We start from the raw sequence: 27927 nt of genomic DNA, 5'->3' as shown, positions 1-27927 counted from the left end.
ATAGGACGGAGGGAGTATAAATTTACCTATTTCGAGTCGGGTCACGGGTTTGGTGGGTTTTGCCTTTAAATGTGCAGGTTATTATCGGGTCAGGTAGTCTTCGGGTTCGGATTGAAAAAAGCGGATTATTTTCGGGTGGGTTTTGATTGGTTTTCGGGTTGGGTCATCTTTTGACAGCTCTAGATGGAGGGAGTACTAGATTGAACTAAGACCTAAGACAAGAGTCTAATTTTTTTTTTCGGTTAAGGATCTGAACTTCTAAAACGTCTAGTTAAGGGTCTCCATCTATAATTTCATTCAAACACCTGACATGAGTAACCTAAATAATAGCCGAAACCCGAGTGCTCAATCCAAATTGAAGTGAAACTGCACCAAGTTTTATAATAATCGAATAATATTCGAACCTGGATATTATCCAAACAACTAAGAACTAAACTGATTGACTTTTACGTAACTCATTTATTTTGATTTGTCGTGAGAGTTTTCTAATGGTTTTTTTTGTATAAAGTTCACCTTATTATGTACATTTGTATTTTAGTAAATAATTTGTTCCAAAAATTTAATAAAATAATATTCTAATTCACCTTCAAGACACTTGCATTTCTTTCTTAAATTTGGTTCTAGAATTCTAGAAATAAGATGATATATCAGTTGGAGTATCACAAAATAGCTAACAATAAGCTATACGAAGCGCGAGCACTTGCTATGGACTTATAGAGTATTAATTAATCAGTCAGTCTTTCTTAAAACGGAGATATTCGTCTTAATAATGAAGTGGGTTAGATATCATCCCACATGAATATAAGACAAATCTTTTGTTTTTGTCAATGTAATCTATTTTTGTTTTATTTCTCCTACAATGACATATTTGACTCGTTTTAAACTTAAGATATATATATCCGTATTAAAAGAAAATTTACCCTAATTATTATATAAAATATATACCATGGCTAACAATGTCAAAGAAGTTCCAAACAACATACGTAAAGTTAATGGAATTATGGACGGAGATCCCTAACTGAAATGTATAGAAGTGTTAATTAAATCCTTTTTTTTTTTTTTGAAGGGGAAGTGTTAATTAAATCCTAATTTAAAAAAAACGAAAACTGAAGTTAATTAGAACGTACGTATTAGCCACGCACCTTGGTTCTTTTTGCTCTTTAGTGTTGTATCATAGCGGTAAAGGAATAAAACATGAGAGTCGCATCTTTGAAATTTTTACAAAGGGCCCACATTAAATGTTATTTTCTTTTTCAAAACTTCGTTGTACTACTTAGGGAGTGTTTGGTTCATTCACTAAAGATATAAGGTATGAGTTTGGACCAAATATTTGTTTCGCAAATTTGGAGGTTTCATACTCATACCTCAAACTCATGAGGTATGGATTTCTCGTACCCAAGGAGGGATGGCCTAAAATCAAGTAAGTGTAAGGAAATGACTGAAACATAAAAAATAGTCTTATTTGAGTATTCTTTATCCTCTTTGCTTTATGCATCCCAAACAAAATCACGACTATGAGTAATTTTTCTTATTTGGTACTCCATTAGAGTAAAACGTTAGAAGTAGGGTTAGTCAATCAATACAGCTATTGTACTCGAGTTTCTTCAAGAATCTGCGAAATATGTTGTGCTAAATCAACTCCGAAAGAAAATTTCACAACGGATTCAGTAGAGAATTCAACGAGGAGTAAAAACGATAACCATCTAAACAATAAGAAATAATCTTCGTAAAACGGAATCAATAAAGGTTTCAATTTATTTTCGTCTCTATTTCATGCACGTTCATAAGTCCAGAACATGCTTAAGGTAAAATAACGAAATAGGATAGATCGAATACGAATTCTATAAATAATGCTTAAGCTTGCTATATAAATCCCAAACTGGTACCGACTACGGACTAACAATTTAGGGTGGGACACAACAATTCTGACATTGATCTTGAGAACGAAAACATTGAGCTAAACTGCCTGGTCATTGCATGCAACACCAACAATCAGACCCATTGGTACATTTTTGCAACCTGCAATTATTTAAATTTATCAACTTCCTGACTTATGATTTGTATGATTTGTATTTTCCACCACATTCGGAGGTCCGCAAAATGGATCGTGCATGCCTGCAAGTAACACCACCGGAGAAAATACGTAAAAAGAGCGTAAAACTTATAGTGACTATGCATGCGCGAAATTATCCCGTAAGAATGATACGGTAAAATTAATATGTAGGTCTATGTAATAATTTTAATATGAGTAGTTTTTTATAAGTTTCCTAGTAGTATATTGCAGAATTAACTTTGACAATAACGCAAAATGCGTAAATAGTTTATCTCAAATCAAAAACGAGAATATATATAAATAAAAAAGAGTTAACCCTAAGATAAAGACCTAAACTATGTAATTTATCTTGCTTAGAAATTAAATTATCTTTCCCTTTTCTTTCAGAATGCCCTTCTTCCTTTTATAAGTGCACTATACTTTGTAAGTCATAGTCTTTATATATTAACCCTTGAAAATTTACGTTTAAACCTACGTGCTAGTACAGGGACATAAATTAAGCCCATAAACACCATCAGTTTCTAATCTAACCATCGATCAACGTGAATCATCAAGTTAAAACCATCAATATATATTAGGGTAAATAGGAGGTATTTTTAAAACGGTCTTAACTTAAAACCTCTCACAACGTCTTTTTTATTTTTAAAATTATCTAAATTGATTGTGAGTAGTGTTGTGGATTGTTGTCTTAAGTTAAAACGATCTTAATAAGATTTTTTTTTTTTTTTTTTGACAATTGGAAAGCGAGTAGATATTACATACGTATAGCTCCCTTAGCTAATCTATGAGCTACCATATTACAGTTTCTAGGGACAAAACAGAAAGAAATACAATGGAAATTGTGAACCAAATTAAGGATATCTTCAATAATAGTCTTGGTTCCATGGTGGAGTTGATTAAGTTTGAGAACTTGAGATAACACCTGCAAACAATCAGAGAAGACAGCGATATGAACATAATTAGACTTCAAAGCAGCAATTAATCCTTCCCGAATAGCCAGAGCTTCAGCTTGTTCAGCACTTTGTGCAGCTAGCGATCGGGCACCCTGTAAAACCACTTCTCTAGAGCTTCTCTTTATAACCCAACCTAAACCAGCAGAGAGATTTTTGTGCCAAGAATCATCTACAAATAACTCAAGTTGGTCACAATTATACTTAGCCGAAATAAGAGGAAAAGTAATACTATTCCTTAAATCCAAGAGTTGGTCGTCTGCACGGCAATGACGCATAACTCCTTTAGGATTCAACCTAGAAGATCTTACTTCCTCCGCTTTCAAAGCCATATTGTAAGAAAATTCATAAACCTTGATAGCTCCATAAGGGAGGATAACTTCCTTCTGAAAAATCTTTTTACATTGACACCCCCAAATAGTCCATAGTGAACAAAGGAAGGAGAGGGCAGAAGACTCCCAATCCGGCAATTTCTGAATCAGGGACAACCAGTTAATAATCCAACTTTGGATATTAATCTCCTTTCCAATATGAGCACGTATCCCTAAAATACTACCCGCCCAGATTTTGTTAGCATACGGGCAATCTCTAAAGAGATGAGCACAAGATTCCACAATCAGCATATCACAAAGGTGACAGTTGGATGTACGAAAAAGAAAACAATCTTAAAAAATAGAAAACTCACCATTGACAATCGTTAGGAGGGATGAGAGAACAAGGAATAGGCACACAAAGATGCCTACAAATCTACTAGTCGCCATAGCTATGTTTTTGTTTAGGAGTTTTTGTCAAAAAAAAATTTAGGTTAAACTTTAATCTCATAAAGGTAGTTTATATAAATATATATGACGATGACGATATATTTTTAGAAGATTGCATACCTCCCATATAGTGAAAGTAAATAAAAAGAAATTTCTATTAGTATGGTCAATGGTAAATTAGATTGCATTTAGATTTTATTCGAAATAGCTAGTAAAAAAAACTTCTCTCTAGAAAAAACTCCTCATTCCCTTTAGAAAAAACTTCCCAAAAATCTAGTTTTGGTTTCCGCCGCCTTCTCCTTCCTCCCCTCGCCTCCCTTCCCTGCCTGCCTTTTCGCCGGAGATGAGGCCTCCCCTTGGTCTATCTCCGGCGATCTATCCCTCCTTCATGCTCACTGCTTTTTAGGGAGTCTTCCCTCGTCGGATTGCCGTCCCTGGTAGGCCAGTGTCGGACTGTCTCTTTCGGTTTCTGTGCTTGGCTTTGGCTTGGTCTGGTGGTTCTGAGGGTCGTCCTTTTGGGTCTCGTGGGTTGGTTGTGCTCCTTGGATCTGAGTGGTCTTACGGGCTTGACTGTTCTTTATCGTTTTGAGGAGTGATTTTGGTTGGGTAGTGTTGGTTTTTGGCGACGGTGGTGGTTGGTTATGAAGGCGGTGGATTTACATCCTTTTATTTTATGTTGTTAACGTTTTTTCTTTCATTTATGCCTTTTATTTTATGGTATGTTAGTTTTCTTTTCCGAGTAGTTGTTCTCTCCTGTTGTGAGAGGTTTGTCCCCATCTTTTGGTGGGTTTTATCTCTCTTTATGAGAGTTTACGGATCCCTGATTGTTCAAAGGATGCGGAAGATCAGTGTTATAATGGTGCGTTATATGGTATTACAAATATTGTCAGATTGTTGGTTACAATTAATTTGGTCAGATGAACTCGATTCTCGTCAAAGCTTTAGAAGATTCGAAGACCCTCTTGTGAAAAGCCATATGAGGCGATATGTTAGAGGATGTTCAGAAGCGGTACATGAGCCCATCAAGTTCAGAGATCTTCCTTTGGTTGAGATTGTAGTTTATTTGGTTTTAATCGATTTGTATCCGGTCGATTTTGACATATATTGTAATTGTCGTATGACTTTTTATTAATGAAATGATCTTTTCCTCTCAAAAAAAGATTTTATTCGAAATATGCATTAACCCTAAGATCTTACTCCCCGTTTGGAAACTAAAATAACAAAAAATCGTACTTTTAAATTTGTCCTTCAATTATTTTTCCGTTTTTTAGATAAAACTTTTTCCATTTTTTGGTGCTTTTAAGTTTACTTCAAAGTATATTGTTCTCTTTAAAACTACTGTATTTTGCAATATATAAGAGAAAATAATATAATTATATGGAATCTTATTTCGTTCATTTGTGAGTACAACAAAAATATCAAACATTTATACTTTTTTCATAATGGAAAATGAAAATATTTACACTCAATTTCTAGACATTGACATTTATGCAAAAAGTAAAATTGTGTGTTTGAGATTAAACTAGTTTTGGAGCCCGTGAAAATCACGGGATCGTTAATAAATGAATGTGTTTAAGTGTTTAATTTGTGAATAACTTATATGGAGTAGCCCCCCTCTCTCAATCATTTCTTTAATTTTAATTAAAAAACCACTCACAAATAATTAAAAAAAAAAGGTAAATAAATGAACACGACTGAGGGAGCGGTATTTTAAAACAAAAGTTTAATACACTCTAAACTTTTGGTTCGGGTACGCAAACCAAAATGTGAATAGCTTGGTTGTTTTGAAGCGAGGACACAATCCGTCAAATTGAAGTTTCGGGTACTTCTGGTCTTAGGGACAATCTTGACGCCATTGAAGTATTGGAACATGAATTTGCTCTTCATTGCCGTCCCTTATTTTCAAAGGATTTAAAAATATGGGTAAAAGTTTCTAACAATAAAATAAAACATTAAAAGAAGTCACCCTTCCATATATGAACAAATTGCATTGAAATTTATTTTCTACTACATATGCAGTTAAAAACCTCATAACTTCGAAATATATAGCGTGACTACTTTTCATTCATTATATATCCTTTCTTTCTCTACAAAAGTATAACCTTCTTATAACTTCACTTATAGTAAGTACACATACAGATATAGAATTTAAATAAATACTCCCGTCAAAATCCTAAAACTCGTAAAATATGGATAATTAATCTAGTCTCGTAAAAATATTTCTTATTGGGTATGCAAAATAATTACGCGAAGTTCAAAGCACATCCATTTTAGGATCGCATTAACATATACATACCTCCTACAATAACATCATTAATTAAATTATCAAGTTAATTAATTGAATTGGCACCTCCAATTAAGACTATTAAATATAAATATATGAAGAAAAAGAAAAGGAAAAAGGAGACACAAAATTCCAATAAAATACTCTAAATTACAGAGTGAACAAAAAAATTTGACTTTTGTAAGGACGAGTAATGTTGGTTTGGACAACCTGGTATCAAATAAGACAATATGAATTGGTATTTTGATGAGATTTTATAGAAAGAAAATCAATGACTCCCAATCTTCTCGTTTGAGTTGCTAATGATTCTTCAATTGTCTGTTTAATTAATGGTTTTTCAATTGTCTCTTTAATTAGTGATTCTTCAATTGTCTCTTTATCATTTAACCATTGCTTTGACCGACTTAAATATTATAGAATATGGATAGTTTCTTCACCAACAAACATTGCTTGAATGAAGATATTATTTTTATTGTCGTTTTAGTGCATTTTAAAGTACTTGGCTCTATGTTTATCTTGCAAAGAAACGGTCGTGAACTTTTATGTGAGCAACTTTAACAACTGTTTCGAATAATTCCAAAGAAAGGTTACATATATTTAAAATATCACATTTTGTGTTATAATAATATACTCCGTAGTATATATAAGATTAGATTTGGGACAAAAAGCAAGAGAGTAAAGTAAGGATCAAAACTTTATAGGTGAACTCTAATAATTATTATTAGTAGTATAAGATGAGCAAAACTAATTACACATTTCTCGGAATCACGCAATAAATAGAGATTTGTGCATATACGATTCTAAATATAGCTTCTTCATATTCGATCGTTATCAAAAATTATAATCAAAACAATACTACTATACTTCATACGAAATATTGGCCTTTCCTAATTCAGGAGAAAATAAAATACAAACACATCATTCAAAAAAATATTTATCCAAAAAATATTGTGAGTTACAGAATAGTATATTTGATGGAAAACAAAAAAAAACGATTTAAAGGCTTGGAAGCATTGGAATTGAAACAATGAATTGGAGAATAAGAATATCGGTTTCTAACTAATTACTATTTATGCATATTATGACACTATGATAAGATCAAATTGACGTATGTGCATCGTACTTTAACAATTTGGCTAAAACAATTTGATTTGTAACATGTTTCACAAAATAAAAATAGAACATAAGTGTTACAAAAGAGACTAAAGTGTTGGAAAGAGTGAAGGACAATAATGTAACAACATGTCAACAACTTATTAAAGATTTTTGCTACCATTCGATATTTCAAATACACCATTGTAGAAAAAAGGAAAACCTCCAAAAATGAAAGAGTCGTCCAAACCAAGAAAAAAAATCCGTAAAGAAGAACCATAGCCATTATTTCGAATCTCGTGCATTGTTATTGATATGTGAGTATGTCATCCTCCTATAATATTAATACAAACACGCAAAAAAAAATAACTAATAAAATTCTAATAATTCAAAACATAATAAAAATAAAAAGTGAAACAATTAATTTAGTTCTCATTGTATAGTTTACCTACCAATATTTTGAATAAAGTTGTAAAATTCATTCTCGTGCATTATTAATATAAACAAAAAAAAATAACTAATAAAATTCTAATTAATTCAAACATAATAAAAATAAAAGGCGAAATAATTAATTTAGTTATTTAGCTATACCTTACCTACCAACTTTTTAAGTTATTTAGCTATACCTTACCTACCAACTTTTTGAATAAAGTTGGAAATTCATTCTCCTGCAATATTAATACAAACACAAAAAATAATAACAAATTAATACAAAACATAAGAAAAATAAAAAACGAAACAATTAGTTTACTTTTCTATGTATACTTTAGGTGCTATTTTTTTTAATAAAATTGAAAATTAGGGTGGATATAATAGTTATATATATATGAAAAATTATATTACAAATTCTCTCAAAATTTTATGAATGAAAGTAAAATAAAAAATATGGTACATAAATACGGAGTATATATATAGTAATGATGAAAGGAAAGTTAAAAGGTAATTTCATTAAATAAAAGAAATAATGGTTAAATAAATAAGGTAAATAAATAATAAAAATTATGAGAGGAGATCAATGGTTTACAATTTTTTTTTCTTTCTTTTTTTGTGTTTATGCCTTATATATTTTTTAAATTTTCTTACCTTATATTTTTTAATTTTCTTAAATTGGTAATCCATATCACTTTTTTTTACCTTGTCACATTAAAATTTGTCACGTCATAATTAAACTTGCAATGTCACATTTTTTACGTTAGATTTTTAATAAGATTTTATAGATTGAAACTATTACAGGTATTATAGGTTTTATAGCCATTATACAACCATAAATTCCAATATTTTAATTTTATTTTTAATTTATTTTGTGGTATTTTTTAATTAGATAATTGATTGCCGAGAAACTCACAAGGTGAATTAAATAGGAAAAAATATTAATGAAATTTATGGGTGTTAACTGTTAAGTAATATAAAGAGTTTTAATCAATTTATTAACATATTATATTATAAAAATTAATTAAATAGGAAAAATATTTAATTAATTTGGTTGGTCTTAAGTATTATTAAGAGGTTTAATCAATTTATTACCATGTTTAATAAAACAAAATGAATTAAATAGGAAAAAATGTTATTAAAAATGGTGGGTGGTAAGTAATATGAAGAGTTTTAATTAATAAGTTTTAATTAATTTATTAACATGTTTTATTACAAAAATTTCAATTTTAATTATAAATTATAAATTTTATTAACATGTTTTATCACAAAAATTTCAATTAAAATGGAAATATTAATTATAAATTATGAAATTTTGATGTAAATTTCTAAGGGTTACATAAATTTTGGAAAACAATATATTTAATATACAAAAATCATTTAAGAATATAGATAATATCTTTGAATATTATAGATAAGTGAATTAAATTAACTTATACATAAATGAATTAAATTAATGCCATGTAATAATAAATTAATGCCGGTTGACGAAATGAGCGGAAAAGGGGGGATTGTCGTTGTCGGTAGAAACAATGATGTTAATAAACGGGTTAATTGGGTCTGAATGTGTGTGTGGCATTTGGGTTATGCGGTTGACGTGAGCTTCAAATGTCTGCGTGACTTTTTTTATCCTACGTGGCTTTTTTTTATCCTACGTGGCATTGTCTACGTGGACTTAATTGGTCATTTTATGATAGCCTTTTAATAATATTTATAGATGGAGGATATTCAAAATATCAAACAAGTGCTAACTATTCAGAGTAACATGCGATTTCAGGGTACAATGCAATTTGGTTGTCTGATGTTCATGCACAAATTGAGTTGGTTTCGCTGTTTTACTGGAAGTTTAATTACCTGATCGATACAAATCCTAATTTAATTAATCCTATTTTAATTAGTGTAAACAAACCCTAATATAATTAATAAAATTAGAAATTACCTGATGATACGAGAATTAGAATCCATACTTGTGTAATTTGATGGATTGATTAATTTTGTTGATTTGATTATTTTTTCGAGGGAGAGAAGTAAAAAGAATTAGCAAAGGGCATTTCATGGAAAAATAATGAAAAAAAGTCCAGGAAAGAGTAAAACCCGTCCATGAATAAGCAACTACGATCTTTTATTGATCCTATTATTAGATGAGATATAAGCTGACCCATATTCTGTATAAAATCAAAACTAGAAATCGTTGTTATTACTTTCGCGACAAAAAAATAATTGCAAAAAAAATATAAATTGAAACTCATTAGCTTTGTGCTATAAAAATATTTTCATTAAAATATATTTCATTACCAATTCTCTTAACTAATTTTCAGTTCTATCTTTTATTTATCAAAATAAAATACAATGATGAGAAATGTAAACAATTATAAGGTGCCAATATTGTATAAGTAATTTTATAAAAATCTTAAACTTTAAGTACCGTGCATATAATGCACGATTGCACGGGTCTAAACTAGTTCATAATAATAATAGTCTTAAATATAATTTGATCCGGTAAAGCCTCCTTTATGGTTGTACTCACTATACGTCCATAATCTTAAAATTGTCGTCCCTATGTGTATAATTATTTTTCATTTGACAACTACTCAGAGCAGACTGAAGCCCAACCGAGACCAATTGCTAACTCACTAGAGAAGATTAGGAGGAAGTTACTTTCTATCAACGACTATATTCCTCCGGAGCAACATAGATCCACAACATAGATCCCCGCTTAAACTGGGTCACACACTCGACATTTGAACATGGGTATGACACTTTTAGTCTAAGTCCATGTTACTTTCACACTTCGTTTAGGCACTTAATACGAATCCAGCATGATTGGCAGCCTAAGTCTATGTTACTTTCACACTTCGTTTAGACACTTATTGTGAATCTAGTATGATTTGCAGCCGATATGACACTGGGCAATTGTCCTGGTCCGACACACCAAATTTGGACACGACACCAACAACCAGTGGTGGAGCGAGGGGGGCTAGCAGAGGCGGTCGCCCCGTTGAAGTTTGAAAAGTTCGAAATTTTTAAAAATTTTCGAATTTTTTCGAGGCCCCCTTATAATATTTCCCTTTCGCCCCCGCTGAAAATTTTCGCCCTCATTGCCTTAAAATCCTGGCTTCGCCACTGCCAACAACCAACTAATATTCATAAAATTAAGAATGGCGTCAAATAAGATTATAAGAGCGAGAAGAGAAGAAAAATGGCAAGAAGATGATATAAAAAAACACTTTTTAAGAACAAAGAACGCAAGGAGACACCGTGTTGTGTCCGACACCTTGTCGGCAAGTCTGAATGACACGAGTTTAATTAATAAAAAAACATGCACATTTTTCATTCAATAATGAGCCTGGATACTTTTACAACTGTCTATGAAAGCATAGCTCACTTCTGTAACTTACAGAAGTGAGCTATGCTTTCATAGACAGTTGTCGCTGTAAGCATGAATTCAGCACCAGAAGAATTTTCAAAAAATAAGAAGACTATATAGGGGAAACAACAAAAGATAAGTTGCATGCTCATTGCTCAGTCTAATACAATAACCCGCAGAAAACAAAAGTAAAATAGAAATTGCGAAAAAAGTAAGAAAGAACGGAGCCTTATTGGAAAAACTAACAAAGGCGGCTGGCTCATAGTAACAAAATTATCCATCACAATTTGATCGGCTTCTATAAGCAAATGTAAAGAACTCGAGACAAACGCAAATCTAGTAAATAGAGTAGTTCTCACTGACATCGGCAGGCCTGATCTTCCGGTAGATGGCTACAGCAATTGGCATGAGACCAGCGAGAGCAAGCGAGAGATGATCAGAACTGCTTGTACGCACTGTAACCTGTCCACTCATCTTGTTATTCAATGCAGCTCGAACCGCCATCTTAGAATTGCGTCCGACTGAGATCTGAGACTGAAGGTTGGCCCCCACTGCGAGGTCACCTCTCCATTTCATTAAAGATAGAGTAAATGAGGACTGTTCCTGCCCTATTGGATAATCTGCTTCTCTGAGACGTACTTCCAGATTAGCCCCATATGCGGCGTCTTTCTGAGATCTGACAGTTCCGGTGCTACCCACCAAAACCAGTCTCTTGCCCACCATTATCTGATCTTCGACTTTTACCCCTGTCGCCACATTTTCTCCTAAAAATGTGACTGTAACTCCAGCAGCTGTCTTGTTCTTCTTCAAGTTTTTGAACTTGCTTTCCCCTCTCACAATGTATGCATATTGCTTGCCGATAGTTTGAACATCAAAACCAACTAAGCTAGAACCATTTTCGCCGTGTTTGGCCGAAACTGCAGAATCCAGATGGACATTGAAGTCTTTTTTGTCTTTATTCACCTGCACTGTAAATGATGCAGGGAAACGTTCCGCAATACCCATCGTGTGCTCAACATTGACTCCCTCATAGCCACAGTCATGGTCCCACCCATGGGGATCCAAAACCGGCCTAGCCAAGAACTGTGAGGTTGGCTCCAAGAATCTATAACGATAAGCGGGATTATCACTATCAAAAGATGGAGGTAAAGTCATGTCAGGCAAGGGAACTGGAACAGCTGCTGGAGCTCCATTTTCACCATCATATTCTTCTGGATTCTCACTTACACCATCCTTCCCGCCCTTCTTCGCCTCCCTCATTCTTTTAAGCTCCTCTCTCCACTGCTTCCTCTGTAGAAGTTTTACTCGGTAATCATACTCTTCAAAGTACGCCTTCTTCTGATCACTGCTAAGTTTTGCCATCTGAGATTTCTTCAGAGGCTTAAATGGTGGAAGCTGATCATACTCCTCCTCTTCTTCTTGATCAGAGTCTGACACATCATCCAAGTCAATATCAGAGTCAACACTGTCGCCCCCTTGATCAGCTGAAAGTTTTGGGTGGGCCCGAGGTTGCAACAATGAAGACAGCAAATAAGGGAGTGGCGGAGACCGGGAACGGAAACCAAAGAGCTTTCTAGGGTCAAAAGCATCTTGAGTTTTTGAGCTAGCATTAGCTTCTGAAAAGATTTTGACCGAGTAGCACAACAACAGTAATTGTGGCCTCCATGCTTGGCCATTGGGAAGTATCTTCTGGCCTTCCCGGTTCTTTCGACAGGCAGAGTGATTCTCAACAAGAGAAACAGGGTTCGTCATATTTAGATTCATCAAACGCATTTCACCAACAGCTTGACCTATTAACTGCTGAACAATATGGCTACGTTGTGCCACCAACACCTCATAACTCAGAGTGCCAGATTGCGAATCTGGAGGTGCGGAAGAAGCATGAGTAAGAGTGATAATGGCATTCCGCCAAATTGAAGCACCAAGTGAATTAGTTATTGTCTTTAACAAGGGTAGATCATTAAGATCTCTTGTCTGTGAGTCCAGGCGATCCACGTAGAACATGACATCTGGAGGATATTTGTTTGTGAGCTTCTTGACCGATGCCAAGACCTTACGATTATAACCCTGCTCCACTGCCGATGATCTGAGACCAGGTGCATCAATGAACCGAATTTTGACACCATCGACATCTCCATAGACAGCGTTTACAGAAGTTGTTTCAGTCTCAAATGCATTAACTTTGACCTTCTCTTCACCTAATATAGAGTTGATAATGGCGCTCTTCCCAACACCTGACTTCCCAAGAACCAGGATGTTCAAGGAGAAGTCCAACTCTTTCCCCTCAGCTTCAAGCTGCGCAGCTGTCTGCTTTGCGTTATCAAGACTATAGGCTGGACTTACAGGTCTCCCGGCAAAAACTGCTAGTTTATATAGAACTTGTGCTGCTAAGGAATGTTCAGCGGTAAAACCAACTCTCTGAACCAGCCTTAAGAACTTCACCTTTAATTGCTGTAAATTCTGCAGCTTCTTCTTGTCTTCTTCACTAAGGTTCTCTTCTGGCGGAGGAGCAAAATTTGTGGGATTAAAGAAACCTGAATTGGTGGAACCAGTGGTAGGCCTGGCAGACCGAAGTGATGGTTCCAAGCCAACGGGGCGCTCCAAAGAAAAAAGGCGAGATCCGTCTTGCGATCTTACAGTGATGGTGCCAGGATCTGTTCCTGCGCCAGTTGCAGCTTTCAACAAAGCAGCTAACGCAGCTGAATCAAAAAGCTCATTTCCCTCTCCTTCCTCATCAGAATCGCCTTCATCGGTATCTGTCACAACCTGACCATCAATCATTTCAGAACTATCATGAGTTTCCAATTCCTCTATATCCTTTCTAGAGGAACTTCCATTTCCAAAGTACACGAGACCATCCTCCTCATCTGTAGCTGAGCCTTCATCATCATCTTTCTCTTGGGTATTATGAATTTCATTCTCAGCTTCCATTCTGGTTTGGTCAAGCAGGTTCTCATCAGAGGCAGTTGAATCAGGCCCGTCAACTAGAACACTGGCATATGAACGCTGACTTGGTTTCTCCCCTTCCCCGTTAACAGAACTAGCCTTCTCATCATCAGAAGGTTCCTGTTCTTTGGAAACAATATCAGTCTCTGACTTAGTTTTTTCTGTGTTAAGTAACTCAGCAATCTCTACGGCCCGGGGTGCTTCAACATCATTGGTTTGAGCTTCTTCGAGATCAGCAGCTGGCTTTTCAATAACCTGACCAAACATAAGTGTGTCTGAAGAATGAATATAGTCATTGGCAAGAAAATTTAACAGAAATACCAGTCAGCAGTCAGGACTTACTTCAGAGGAAATTGTGTCAGCCGACGATGTAAACTCATTGGCTAATGTCACATCTTCAACAACAGACTGGGGTTCTTCAGCATCATTGGTTTGAGCCCCTTCCAGCTCATCCCCCGACCTATCAACAACCTGCACATAAAAAAATGGGTCAGAAGATATAGACACTGGTAATAAATTTAATAAAAACTGTAACAGGTCAGGAGGACTCACCTCAGATGTAATTGGGTCAGCCAGCGGTGCAGAGTCGTTGGCCAATGTCACATTTTTCACAACAGGAGCTTCTACTTCCTTCGTTTCATGTTCTGTGTTGTCAACTTCAGATTCCCCAACGACAGCTACCCCTGACCTAACGGCCTCACTCTCAGCCACAGATTTTGCTTCGCCATTTTCAATGGCTGCGGAGTCCTCCATAGCTGGTTTTTCAGTAACAGAATCTTCAACCGCAGGAGTGACATTTTCAACAACAGAGCTTTTCCCTTCCTCTACCTCCCCGACAACAGCAATACTTGACCTAACAGCTTCTGCAGCATCGACCTTAATGGAGTCCACTACAGCATCCCCCTCATCAGTGTACTTCGCACTAGTGGCTTCCGTAACTCCAGAATCCACTGGAGCAGATTCTTCTACAACAGAAGCCTTCTCTACTTCAACCTTTGAATCCTTAACGGAATCATCCTCATTAGTTGAAGCCACCACAACATCCTCAACACTACTAGACTCCACAGATTCAACCTCAAAAGACTTTTCACCAATAGAACCGTCACCCACAGGTTCAACTTCACTCTCCTTCTTATCGTCAACACCAACAACAGCAACCCCTGACCTCACAGCTTCAACCGCATTCACATTTATACTATCAACAACAGCATCCTCATCCAACTCATCAACAAGCTCAACACTATTATCCACCTCCTCAAACGACTCGACACCCGTATCCTCCTCCACACCCTCTTCCCCCTTAGGCGTATCCGTCTCCAACCGTTCCAAAGGATCCCCCCACTCCTCTCCCCCTTCCTCCTCCTCTTCCTCTCCTCCTGAAACCCTAACCCTAAGAACATCCTTCTCAACACCATCTAACCCCTTCACCTCACCACTACCTACCTCATTTTCATCATCATCAACATCCTTCTCACCGGTTTTCGACTCCGAACCCATTACAGACTCACTACCCAAAACATCATTTTGAGGAATACCCACCATTTTTTCACCCTTTTCCTCATCTGGGTCAATAACAGAATTCTCAAATTCCCCACCATTACTCAATTTACTGCTAGTATCAATATCATTACTACCACTATCTAAATTCAATTCAACAGTTTTATCCTCTTTATTAATTTCATCAATTTTATTCAATTTTTCAGTAGAATTATTGGTTTTATCATCGGAAAACTTATCAAAATTATCAAAAACTGCAGTATCAGAAGAAGGTAAAGTTTGAATACCTGAGGATTGCTGTGAAATAGGAGAATTGGTTTCTGGGTCCATTAGCTTATCAAAATTGGGAATTCCCTCAATCAAACTGATTGGGGAAATTAGGGTTTAAGGGGTTTTAATTGAGATAAGAGAATATAGTAATGGACGAAGAAAGGATAATAAATGAATGAAGTTTTTATGAAAGTGTTGAAGATTGAAAGAGGGATAAAGAAATGATAAGGTGGGATTAAGTAACTTCAACTTTGGGCCTTCCGTCTAATTTTATTATTTTATTATTAGATTATCATTATTATTATTATTATTATTATTATTATTATTATTATTAATTTTGGAAGAGTTTGTCTAATAAAAAGTTCATATTATATATGTTTATAGTAATTCTAAATAAATTTAGTATATATAATATAATAAAGAGAATTTTATTTTGCTTTCTTACCTCCTTATTTAAATTTTTAGTATTAGTGGTAGTGATAATTGAAATTGACTAAAAATAGTGTGGGTTTGAGTAAGAATTGTCAATAATATTAGCAAGCATAAATATAGAATTGATATGCTTGAATATAAAGTGTATAGGATGATGTGTATGTGTGTATTTTTTGCTGATCGGTTTGCGTATTTTTCTTTATCAATTCTCATATTCCACTTATGAATCTTTTCGAGTTGTGTAAATCACTAGAGAACTTGTATTAGAGCTTTTGATTTACTTTCGGTGAAAGACTAATTTGGTGTGATTAGTTTAGTTGATTTTTAAAATTAGTTTCGGAGTTGTACTAGTGTATTCAAGTTGGTTGAAATTTAATGGCATATACATACTTTTTTTTTTTTTTTGTCGGAGAGGAAAAGATGTATTACATGATGTTTTGGCTCTCAGAGCCCATAATATATCCATTGTGTGAAACTAAAACAACATTATTAATACAAACTAATAAAACTATGATAGCATGGAGTAGAACGGAATATTGATAGCGAGCGTTTGAACCAGCTTCACCATCACACTTGACTTCCATAAACCGCTGATACATAAAAACCGCCGGGTGACAATAACAAGGTATACTTACGCTCTTGCGAAAAGAACGTAGAAATAAAAGGTGACAAGCAAGACGATGAAGTCTGCCATCGGTGGAGATAACTCTCCTACACCTTAGAGATCGAACCCTTGGATCGTAAGACCAGCAAACCACGAAAATCAGAATGTAGATAGATGAGAACAAGGACAACCCCACAACCAAACACCCCTCCACAGACTCCAAAAGGCACCAGCCTCTGACGGGACCAACCCACGCTTGACTGAGAGGATCCATAACATGATTCCAAGACGGAAGCAAACTCCAAATGATAGAGGGACAGGACACCCTAAACCCTTGAATGAAACGCTTACTCAAGGAAATCTCTATTAAGGAAAAACAAATTAAAAAGACAAAAATAAATAGGAGACTTATAACTAAAGTTATGAAATAAAAGGAAAGTAACCACCACAACCAACCCACCCGACACTACAACCCGTCCCATATTGAAACCACCAAGTCAGACCAACACTCCAAATATAAATCTGAAAAGGACCAAAACAGGATGAACTCGAGTCAAACAAAGATGAAAGAGTCTCTCTCAAATCAACAAGATCAGACCATAATCTCCACAACAGCCTAGGCCGAAACACGAAGCACAAGACAACAAAACACCCGGAACACCCCAAAGCCCCAAACGAAGCAACAGAACCCGACACAGGGGCATGCAAAACTCAAAAGGTGGGAAACACGCTACAAAGCCACTCATAACACCTACCGACTCCTCTCAGGACCACCGTTAAACATGCAAACAGAACAAAGAAATAGACGACACTCACAAACACTATTGGTAAACGAAAAAGGACCGATAGGTGGGGGAAATGGGAGGATCACCATATCAGACCCAAAATCACATAGGACAACAAAGCAGAACACAGATGAGCTATACTCATCGACACAGCAAGAAAATCAGTCCAGAGGTGGAGGAAATGGGGGGATCACCTATGGGATGAAATCCAAAAGGACGGAGACAGGACAAAGAGTCGGGGGAGGGGACATGCAAGACCACCAAGACAAGCAAGACCACCGTGAACGAGAAAAGTGACGACACCGGCAACGGAGTAGACCAAAGAACAACAAAAAACCAAACTTCGACTGATCGGACAAGGGAAGACGAAATTATAAACTGATTGGTGACGGTGATCGAGGAAAACACCCATCCGAAGAAAAACAATCGGAAATCAAACTGTAATCAGTTTAAGCAAGGAGTGAATGACCGACCTCCGGAGACGGGCCAAAGCGTGGCCACATCTCCGGAGAGGCGGTATAAATATAGGGGGATGTAGAGGGGTGGGTGGCTAGTGATGGAGAAAAACGTAAATTTTGGGGGGTTTTTTGGGTTTTTTTTGGAGAGAGAAAATTAGAGAGAGGAGAGAGGTATTGTGACTAGAATTTACTATACATACACTTTGGGTCAAAGTGAAATTCAACTAAAATTTGGTACAGTATTATTTATTTTATTTAATTTTTAAAAGAACTTGCGTTGACTCTAATACTTCCTCCATTCAACCCCACTCTAACACTTTCAATTTTCTACACTATTCACAAATAAACATTTAATTTCAATTTTCTCTCAATACATAAGTGAAAATATATTCACGTGAGATCTTATTTGATTTGTCTTTATGAGTACATTAAAAATATCTAACTTTTATAATTTTTGCAAATACATATGTAACGATATTTATCACGTAAAGCATGTGTTGACAAACGTGATAAAGTAGAGTGGTAGCATGGAATTGAATAGAGGAAGTATATATTTTAATTAATCACATTGAATAATGGGTAGAGCATCAGGTCAATACCTCATACCTAAGCACCAAGGACTAAAACGAGTCAAAGTTTGAGATATCTTACTCAACATTCTACTAACAAAAAAAACAAGTTATGCGGTCACGAACATTAGATAATGAGAAAATATCATAAGCTTAAAAAATTGTTTCTCTCTAATTTTGTCTGCTTCTACGCATCAAAAACTAATAAGACTGCTTTCGATAATCATCTCACGACAACCAAATCCTGTAGCCTTATTTTTTTTATTTATAAATATATTGTACGTTTTATAAATAAATATAAAACTGATATATATTTCAATGTTGATTTAGGATGTTGTTCAAAATGTGATCACATGTTCGGACTACGGAGCATGGCTTTCACCAGTAATGTTCTAGGGATTCATGTTACTTAAAAGAGAATGGCTATTGCCTATTGAAAATTGCTCTAAGCTTGTTGAGAATGTTGATTTAGGATGTTATTCAAAATGTGATCACATGTTTGATCCTAATTTAATTTATTCTCACCATGCAAGCTACATACATAATGGGCAAGGATTTTCATAATCCCAATAACCGTTATCAAAATAACTATGAGCATTTGTAATAACTATCTTTAGGTCGAGTTTGAGGAGTATAGTAAGGCACCTCAGTTGACTGGAAGAGCATTTGCCCCTAAAACTGTAGTAACTATTTTTGGGGCGGGCTTCGGCCTTGTGAATTGCAAGATGTAGAATGTTGTCATGATAGGCAAATATGTATGATAGATTACCTTTAAAACTGATCACTTATGGATATTGTGAATAACCACATTTATCTGAAAAGGATAGAAGTGGTTTGAATATGATGAACCAACCATTCATACTAGCTGGACATCAAAGCAGATTTGTAAAGTGCAAGAGAAAATGAAGGAGAGGTATATAATCAGAGGAAGCAGTTTTAATAGATTGATAATAATGATTTGTATGTGATAATAATGGTTTGTATACAGCTCTTGAAAGTTATAAGTGGTTATGTGCTGATAAGTGTAAGATGGATTGGGCTCCTCATCTAGAGTATACTCAATCATATCATCATATATCATATAATATATTAAAGCAGAAACCGGTATCCCCTTCAATTGTCATGTGTCATTGCCACGTGTCATTCCCACAAAAAAGGGCTGAATTATGTTCAAATTATTTTTACTAAAAATATAGCTAAATGGCTAAATTATTGATTATTCCTAAATAATCATCATGAATATTTGTTAAAAAGAAGTTTACCATAATACATGATGGTTTTAGAAGGAAATTCTATATTCCTACTGTGATTTTAGGTGAAAAATTATGTGTGCTTAGCCATTTACCATATAATTTAAGATTTAATAGATCTTATCAATAATACAATATCACAAAGGAAAAAATATCACGGTTGCTCAATATTATGCACTTTCAAGATGATAGTAGATTACAAAGAATCTTTGACGAAAATATTAGGAAATATATTCATCTTATATGTGTGTGAGATAATTCACCACCATTTTTATGGTTGCCTAAAAACGCCACATGCGGTCACCATCGTATCGCCCCCACCATCATCTCCCCGCCTCTACTGGGCAAAGAGTCCTATCAGATAGTTTGAGGTATGATTTTCCGCCGCAAGTAGTAACAAGTTAACAACTATCAGGCCGGGGAACTTCACTGTTCTGTTTTTGTCTTTATTTGCTTACATGTTTTTATTACTTTTTTAAAGACTTACATTTTATTTCATTTTGGAGTAATATTACTATCAGAGTATCATGACAGCAAAATATTAGTTAGTCTTTACAAAGTATTATTATGTATGTTCTATTACTTACCCTTCAACATTGTTTGTCAAGTAGTTTTCTGTAAAATGTTAGTAATTTTCTATCAAATGTTGCAGGGTTGTTATTAACTCTTCAACGTTGATGTTATGCAGTTGTGGCACAATTATAATTTCGAGGCATTAGAAATTTACAAAGTTAATATTCAGTTCCATTAAATTTTTCATCTAATGATAAATTATTTTAAACCGTTTAAGAGTTAGTCTTTGCAAGACGGTTTTATCCTAATATAGTTGTTAAATACATCCAAATACTACCTTACTAATAGTAAAAGTAGTTATTAAAGATTCCCGTTTTACGATAAATATATGTAAAACGGCCTTACCCAAGTACTCGTGTTTAATTGTTTTAAATGAATTTATAAGTTACAGAGTACTGTACTTTTTATTTACTACAGACTACTTACAATTGTTTGCTTCCATTTTTTTTTCAGAGATCTACATTCAACAAGTGTACGAGTACATTAGAGAAAAATAAATATATGGGTCATGTACTTCTTTCTTGCTTAATACGATGCCATGTGTCAATAGCCTTATAGTGTGCCATGTGTTATTTGCGTATTTCTAAGACGTACATTTAAAAAAAAACGGTATATTAATTATGACAAATACATATAAGACGTAATTTAAGAAAAAAATATTATGATACATTAGTTATGGCAAATACACATATAAGACGCAAATTAAGAAAAATATATTATGGTACATTATTTATGGCAAAAATATATTCCAAAATCTAAAAATGAGGCGTTAACATTATACTATCATAACAATCAATTACCACCATAAAGGAGGAATCAATATCTTTTAGAGTATTATTTTGTGCCATTTAACAATTATTTTCGAGTCAATCATGTAAAAGATTAGATATTGTATTATTTTGAGCCATTTAACAATTAATTTCGAGCCAATCACGTAAAAGATTAGATATTTTTAGTCGGAGTAGGAGAAACTTAAGTAAATCAATCTTTGGAAATATTCTTATTTCTCTAAATCTAAGTTATCAGTTATTCCGGTTTAATTCAATCACAATAATAGTTTAAAATAAGTTGCATTAAATATCAAATCAATATTTTTGAACAAACGTACCCTTTAAATCCAGGATCTATTAACTTGATTAATATCGATGTGAGCGGTTAATTTAGCTATTTTGTAAGTGCTAATTGATTCAAGGCCATATATGGATACCGTATACACAATTGTAAAAAAAAAACATGGAAATCAAATTACGGTAACTAATGACGCTCCAAAAAATATGCGTAAAAAAACTATGTTTTCCTACCATTAGTGTCATGTCAGATTACCAAATCTTAATATTTTGATATTTTTACGGTTTAATTATTATTAAACAAAATAGAAGGGTTGAGAAATGAAAGTTCAAGATATAGGATTGAAATTTGGCATTTCAGTGAGACTAGGTGAGAAAAAGTTACCCTCTCATTCATCTTCATCTTATTTTCCCATGCTTGCTTAACAAATTTTCGTTGCTTGCGCAGTTGCACTATTGTTAGTGCCCGCCGATTTGCTATAGTCTTACTCTCATCCATATATAATTATAATAAGAAATAAATATAACTGTTGGACCTCAACCATCACCTTAAGGTTTTGGTTGAAATGGTTCATCTATCATGGAATCAGAGCCAGTGTGACCATAAGTCACGGGTTGGCAGCCTCCAATAACTAACCACTCTTCGAGCCCAATGAGCACTCGAGTGAGGGGGCGTAATAGGAAATAAATATAACTGTTGGACCTCAACCATCACCTTAAGGTTTTGGTTGAGATGGTTCATCTATCAAATTATTGGTACGAAACTATCTATTTTTTCTTATTCGACATCCTAATTCATTTTGATAATTTAAATGTTGCTTCTGTAATGAAACTTAATGTATACAACTTTTGTGTTTTGGTTGCTCTTGGTTCTTATTAGAAACATTGATTAATTTGAGATTAAGAAGGACCGCCATAAAGTGGGAGATAAACTACGAAAATAGAGGTTAGTAAGAATTGTTTTCTAAATGTGTTGAGATGGGTTCGATTATATGGATTGATTTGCTAAATGTGTTACTTTCTTCAATATTATTGTTGGTGAAAAAGGCAATTTACATTCTGACAATTTGACGACTTGAAGAACGAATGAATAGGCAGTGTTGGGGTGGGAGGTCGTGATATAGGAGGGGTCGCGATGGATGGGTAATGATGGGGTGTGGAGTCGCATAAGGTTGCAAGAAGGGCTTGGGGTCATATATGGGGTAAGGCTGGGATGATGGTTATGATAGAGATACGGGACGTACGAGATGAGGGGATGGGGGCAAGATTAGGTATGGTAATTGGAGGATGTATGATATGGTTTAAAGGTTGGTGATTTGGGTGTAAGGGGCTGCTGTGATAGGGGTTGAGTGAGACGTCGTGGTCCGATGTTAGGTGTGGTCACCACTGCGGTGGAGGATCTGCTGGTAGATCTCGAGTTAGTTAGATAGTGATGTCCGGACAATGATGGGTGGGAGAGGAAATGAGAGAGAAGGTAAGGATTTGAGAGGTGAAAACAAGAGAGGTAATATGATAAAAAAAAATGTAAAACAATGAGTAAAAATAATTGCTTATTGCGTAAATGAACATGTTATGAAATTAATGATTTTGTATTCACTTTTTCGATTTCACCTCTCATAAGTAAAAAAGTCGAGAACAAAAAAAGCAGAATACTTCGAATAAAACTTTTTTTTTTTGTCAAAGTACTTCGAATAAAACTAATTCAACATAAACTCATCAAAGATGTATAGGTAGACAAAAAATTTCTAAAATTTAGTTATTTACTAAATCTAAAAATTACGCAAGTTTTAACCTTCAATACAACTTTTCATTGCCACCAGTGCAGTGCACGGGTTCAAAAACTAGTCCTATTTATTAAAAGAACAACCACAAAGCCTACGTGTCGCTCTGTGGTTGAAAGTCAACAAGTCAAAGTCTATATTTAGTTTTCTGATTTTTTGGTTCACGTTCAACATTAGAATTAATTACAAAGTATGGAGTACTTGCTCTCTCTTTACTGTATAATTGTTCCATTAATACATCAGCTTCAATAACATAATGACTTATAGTATAAACATATGACTTATATATAATAAATATACAAATATTCTATTAATAAAATACATCACATTAAAAATTAAATATTGGTAAAATTGTGGGCTATTTTGCCTCGGACAACTGATGATATGGAAATATTAATCATCTAAATTCACTTATAATACATTAAAATTCATAAAATTAATTACTATGGTATTTATAATATCTTTATTAAGACGGAAAATAAAACGCAAAATTATTTTTTTAAAAAAAAAGCAAAAGAACATCCCAAAAACGAAAAAATTAATGTCGTATTGAATTACAGTAAGAGGCGGTTATTATACTATTTACTATCAATATTAATTAACAATAAAAATATCAACAATAAAGGACGATTAGTAGTTACAAATTACAAAAATCGTAGAATTAAAAAGAGACGGAATTTTAAATATATTATATATATAAAAAGAGTAAGAAAAATGAATTCAAAACGGAAAATAGAAATAAATTGCTTCGAAGCGGATTGGAGGATGATATTTATCAATAAATCGATCACTAAATATACAAATTTGAAGGTCTTCACTCTCAACTCATCAACCCAATTTCTATGGATTGTCAATTTGTCACATATGCTATAATTCCCCAATAGTTCATTAAATATATTTTGGAGTACCTTGACTATCAACTTAATCAGCTTAATTATTGCTCCGTAATATATATTGTGGGTTATTGGGATTTGGGGTAATTAATAATTTAATAGAAATAATAATTCAGGTTTTCTAATAAGTAAAAATAAAAGAAGGTGCATAGGAGGGTGGAAGAAGATAAAAGGATAACAGCGGAAACGAGGGTTTCTAAGCACATTGTTCTTTATTATGGGCTAAATTGTTCTATATAATTGGTGGGCTTTATAGCTGAATTTTTATGGACTAGGGAGTTACGAGTCTTACGATCCAATTTACCAATAAGCAATTCTCCCTTGTGACGGGTATATCTGTCATAAGCTTGCGAAAGATCTAAGTACTACCTATGTGGGTAAATAAGACAAAACAGATTGTTACTCCGTATGCACTTTGTTATTGTTTTATGTATCCCACGTGGGTATACTTAACCCGTCGCAAGCTTGTGATGAATATGCCCTTCACAAATAAGAATTTGTATTTACCATTTATTGTATGTAGATTTTTTATGGGTCACTTCAATTTTTTTTGGGAGAAATAGTAATTTGTCAATTATTTTAATTGTCGGTTTAGGTAGGGTGAATATGAATATTTACCCACAATTTTTTATACATATTTTTATTAATAAAGTGTCTTATATTTTAATAAAATTGTCAATGTATATAACATAACGGTTACTTATTGATTATTATATATTATATGATAACATCACGGGTTTGAATATTTGACGATTTGTCTAAATCACTTTAAATGTGTATGGGTCAATTATCATTTTTTTCGCATTTCAATAATTAACAATACTCCCTCATTTATCATATTCTTTACATTTGCTTTTGATACGAATTTTTATGACATCACATGCATGTGACTTTCAAAGATACTTACGTTGAATTAATCAAACACGGACTTGGATGAGTATATAATTTTATGTGGAGAATCATATAATAAAAATATGATGATTGATATATATATTTGTGTAATACATACGGAATATAAACTACAAAATTGAAATAAAACATCAATTTTTTATATAAAAAAAGCCCAATTAATATCGAAAAAAGTAAAAAAAAAAATCTTAAAAGTGAAAAAATTAATACGGTATAATATTAATAGCAGATTACAATTAATTTATACGACAATAAAATAATAAAAGGAGGGAAATAAAATTAGATATGCTTAATGAAAAAATTCAAATGACTCCTTTTGTACAAGAAAAAAATCAACAAGATTGAAAATTTTATTTAAATTGAAAAAATGGTGATGAAAAGAGGGATTTCTAAGCTAGAAAATTGAGCCACGAAACAATTTCTAAGCTAAATAAATGGTGATGAAAAAGACGGATTTCTTTTGATATATATACTTGGATAATCTTCATATCAAAAGAACAAGTCTATGAAATATGAGAGATAGTGTGAGAGATAGGACAAGCGGTGAGAAGAGATAGGGAATGGCGGAAGTGAGATAATCAAATACCTAAGTGAGAAGTGACGAAATATAATGTAGGGTTCCTAACTGATAATTTTACGGTATTATTATTTTTTTTTTTTTTGGTTACAAGAAGCGGGAATTACCCAAAAGAGAAATAAAGAAGAAAAACAAAAACAAACAAAAAACAAAGGAAAGCTAAACAAACTACAAGGAACATGCTAGGTAGTATAAGAGGGGACCATCCTAGGCCACGATACTCCACTAGTGTCCTGCTGTATCTGACGGTATAAATGATCCGGCGTTTCATCCGGTTTCCACACTTTGAGCTGGTGATTTTGTCTCACACCCACATTTGCAAGCCAATCCGCACAACCGTTTGCTTCCCTATATATATGATGTTTTTCTATGTTCCATGGATGTGCATTTAAGAAGCACTTGCAGATTTGGGTTAGATGATAGTGTGCTGCCGGTAATTCCTCCCTTACATCCAAAAGCTGTACCATCACCTGTGAATCAGTTTGGATGATTAATCTTGGAAAAGATCTCTCCTTGGCCAGAATGAGTCCCCTCTTAAGAGCCATCAATTCTGCTCTTGTGACGGTAGCAGCTCCTAACCTATCCGAAAAAGCGAGTAGCATATTTTCAGCGGAGTCTCTAAAAATGTCACCTGCTCCTGCTACCCCAGGATTCCCTTTTCATGCCCCATCCACATTCAAAACTACCCACCCATATGGTGATGCCACCCAACGCACAAAAGTTTCGTGGTACTTGAGTTTGTTTAAATCAGCAAGCAAGTCAACTAATTCCTTCGCGTTTCTCACCTCCCGTACTCTCAGCATTAGAAACGTGAAGATGCAGCTCGGGATTCCCTCCTCTCTTCCAAAACTCCTGCAGTTTCTCCACCTCCAAATCCACCATATTACAATTGCAAAAACAGTCGGCCAAGTATCCCGAGCATCATTTCTTGGACCCGTCAGATTCAAGATCATCCATTCTCTCAACGAATTTTCCTGATAAAATTGATCAGTGATGGACGAGGAGAAAAGTTGCCATACCTTGCGTGCTTCCCTGCAGTCTCGAAGAAGATGGAGAGTGGTCTCCTCCAATTCATTACACGTTGTGCAACTCGGGTCTTCAATAAAACCTCTCCTCGACTAATGTCGTGTAAAATTAGCCACACAAATAGTCTAATTCTCTGAGGAGCCCAAACCTTCCATGGGATTTTTCAGAAATTTTCTGATTCATCTGGGAGTTCATTTCGAATTAGTCTTATTGCAGATTTAATTGTGAATTTTCCAGATGGGTTACGAGACCAAAATAGATGGGCTAACTATAGCTTTGCTATATTTTCTATGGGCCTAAGTGTAATTATGGACAAAGTTTAATTTTGAGATGAGTAACTCTCTCATGAGAGTACATATAAAACTAGACTGGGTAAACGAGTCAATCGGGTTGGGATTGGGTCGGGTCAATTCGAGTTCGGGTTTATAAGAATTCGGGTTGAGTCAGTCGGTTTCGTGACATTTCGGTTGACTATTTTCAAGTTATTCGTGGATAACAATTAGTTTCCAACAATAAAACTTTGAGTCAGGTTGAATAAAGTCGGGTCAATTCGGGTTTCATATAAGATTCGAGTCTTCAGTTCGGATGTAGGTTGAGTTATTCGAACCGGGTCACTTTTGCCAAAGTCTAAATAAGACCATCAACGGCTCAAAAGGATAATAGACCAATTTTTTTTTTTTTTTTTTACATTTATTATAACAACTCGCAATCTTATAATGAGTATTAACATCTTCAAATATGTCCGTTACCAATATAACATATTTGGTTATCGACATAAATAATTATTATTATTAAGTGTTTGTAAACTAATTTATTTGTATTTTTTTGTTAAAGGACTAATTTAGTTGTATTTTTTTTTGTTAAAGATGATCTTATAGAATATTTGTGAGCATGACCTATTGACCTTAGTAGAGATTGTTAGTGGTATATTATGAGCCAAGTTTTGGTACAACCTATGAACTTTTTTTTGGAAATTAATATCATTTCATGTATGTCCTTGAATATGGGCTCACTAAATCAATTGTACAAGCTTTTATGTTAAGACATTGTACAAAATGAAAAAAATATATCATCCCATGTTCAAATTATTATATATAATCCTACATTATGCGATTTGTATGGAATTAGTAGGTATCACATTGGGTTATTGTATTTGTATATAGGCTCAAGTATATATCTTCTTACGTTCATAGAAGTTACACAAGCTTAATTATATTTCAAGACAACTAAAATTATTTTTATTACGATTATATTATAGGGTAATTATCTTTATTACAAAATCATTTATATAACAAGTATAGTAATATGACAAAACTTTAAATTTCCGGCGCATGAAAATAGCACGGGTTTCCCT

General features: G+C 34.1%; 2 protein-coding genes across 3 annotated transcripts; both read right to left on the bottom strand.

Moving 5' to 3' along the window:
- Window positions 1-2807: 2807 nt before the first annotated feature.
- On the bottom strand, window positions 2808-3626 carry LOC141589865 (uncharacterized). Its single transcript, XM_074410488.1, has one exon. The coding sequence runs from the start codon at window positions 3624-3626 to the stop codon at window positions 2808-2810; it is 819 nt and encodes a 272-aa protein (XP_074266589.1).
- A 7403-nt stretch (window positions 3627-11029) lies between these two features.
- LOC141591929 (translocase of chloroplast 159, chloroplastic-like) lies at window positions 11030-15940 on the bottom strand. Of its 2 annotated transcripts, XM_074412435.1 has the most exons (4): window positions 15667-15940; window positions 14435-15444; window positions 14225-14353; window positions 11030-14137 (listed from the first exon to the last, which is right to left on the bottom strand). In XM_074412435.1, the coding sequence occupies exons 1-4, from the start codon at window positions 15707-15709 to the stop codon at window positions 11273-11275; spliced, it is 4047 nt and encodes a 1348-aa protein (XP_074268536.1). In that variant the 5' UTR covers window positions 15710-15940; the 3' UTR covers window positions 11030-11272. The 2 variants fall into 2 exon arrangements, with proteins under 2 accessions (XP_074268536.1, XP_074268535.1); XM_074412434.1 differs by having other exon boundaries at window positions 14435-15911.
- Window positions 15941-27927: the final 11987 nt, after the last annotated feature.

This window comes from Silene latifolia, chromosome 7, assembly GCF_048544455.1.
Source record: "Silene latifolia isolate original U9 population chromosome 7, ASM4854445v1, whole genome shotgun sequence".
Classification (NCBI taxonomy): Eukaryota; Viridiplantae; Streptophyta; class Magnoliopsida; order Caryophyllales; family Caryophyllaceae; genus Silene; species Silene latifolia.
The sequence above is the reverse complement of the archived record's forward strand: the minus strand, read 5'-3'. Positions and strand labels throughout refer to the sequence as shown.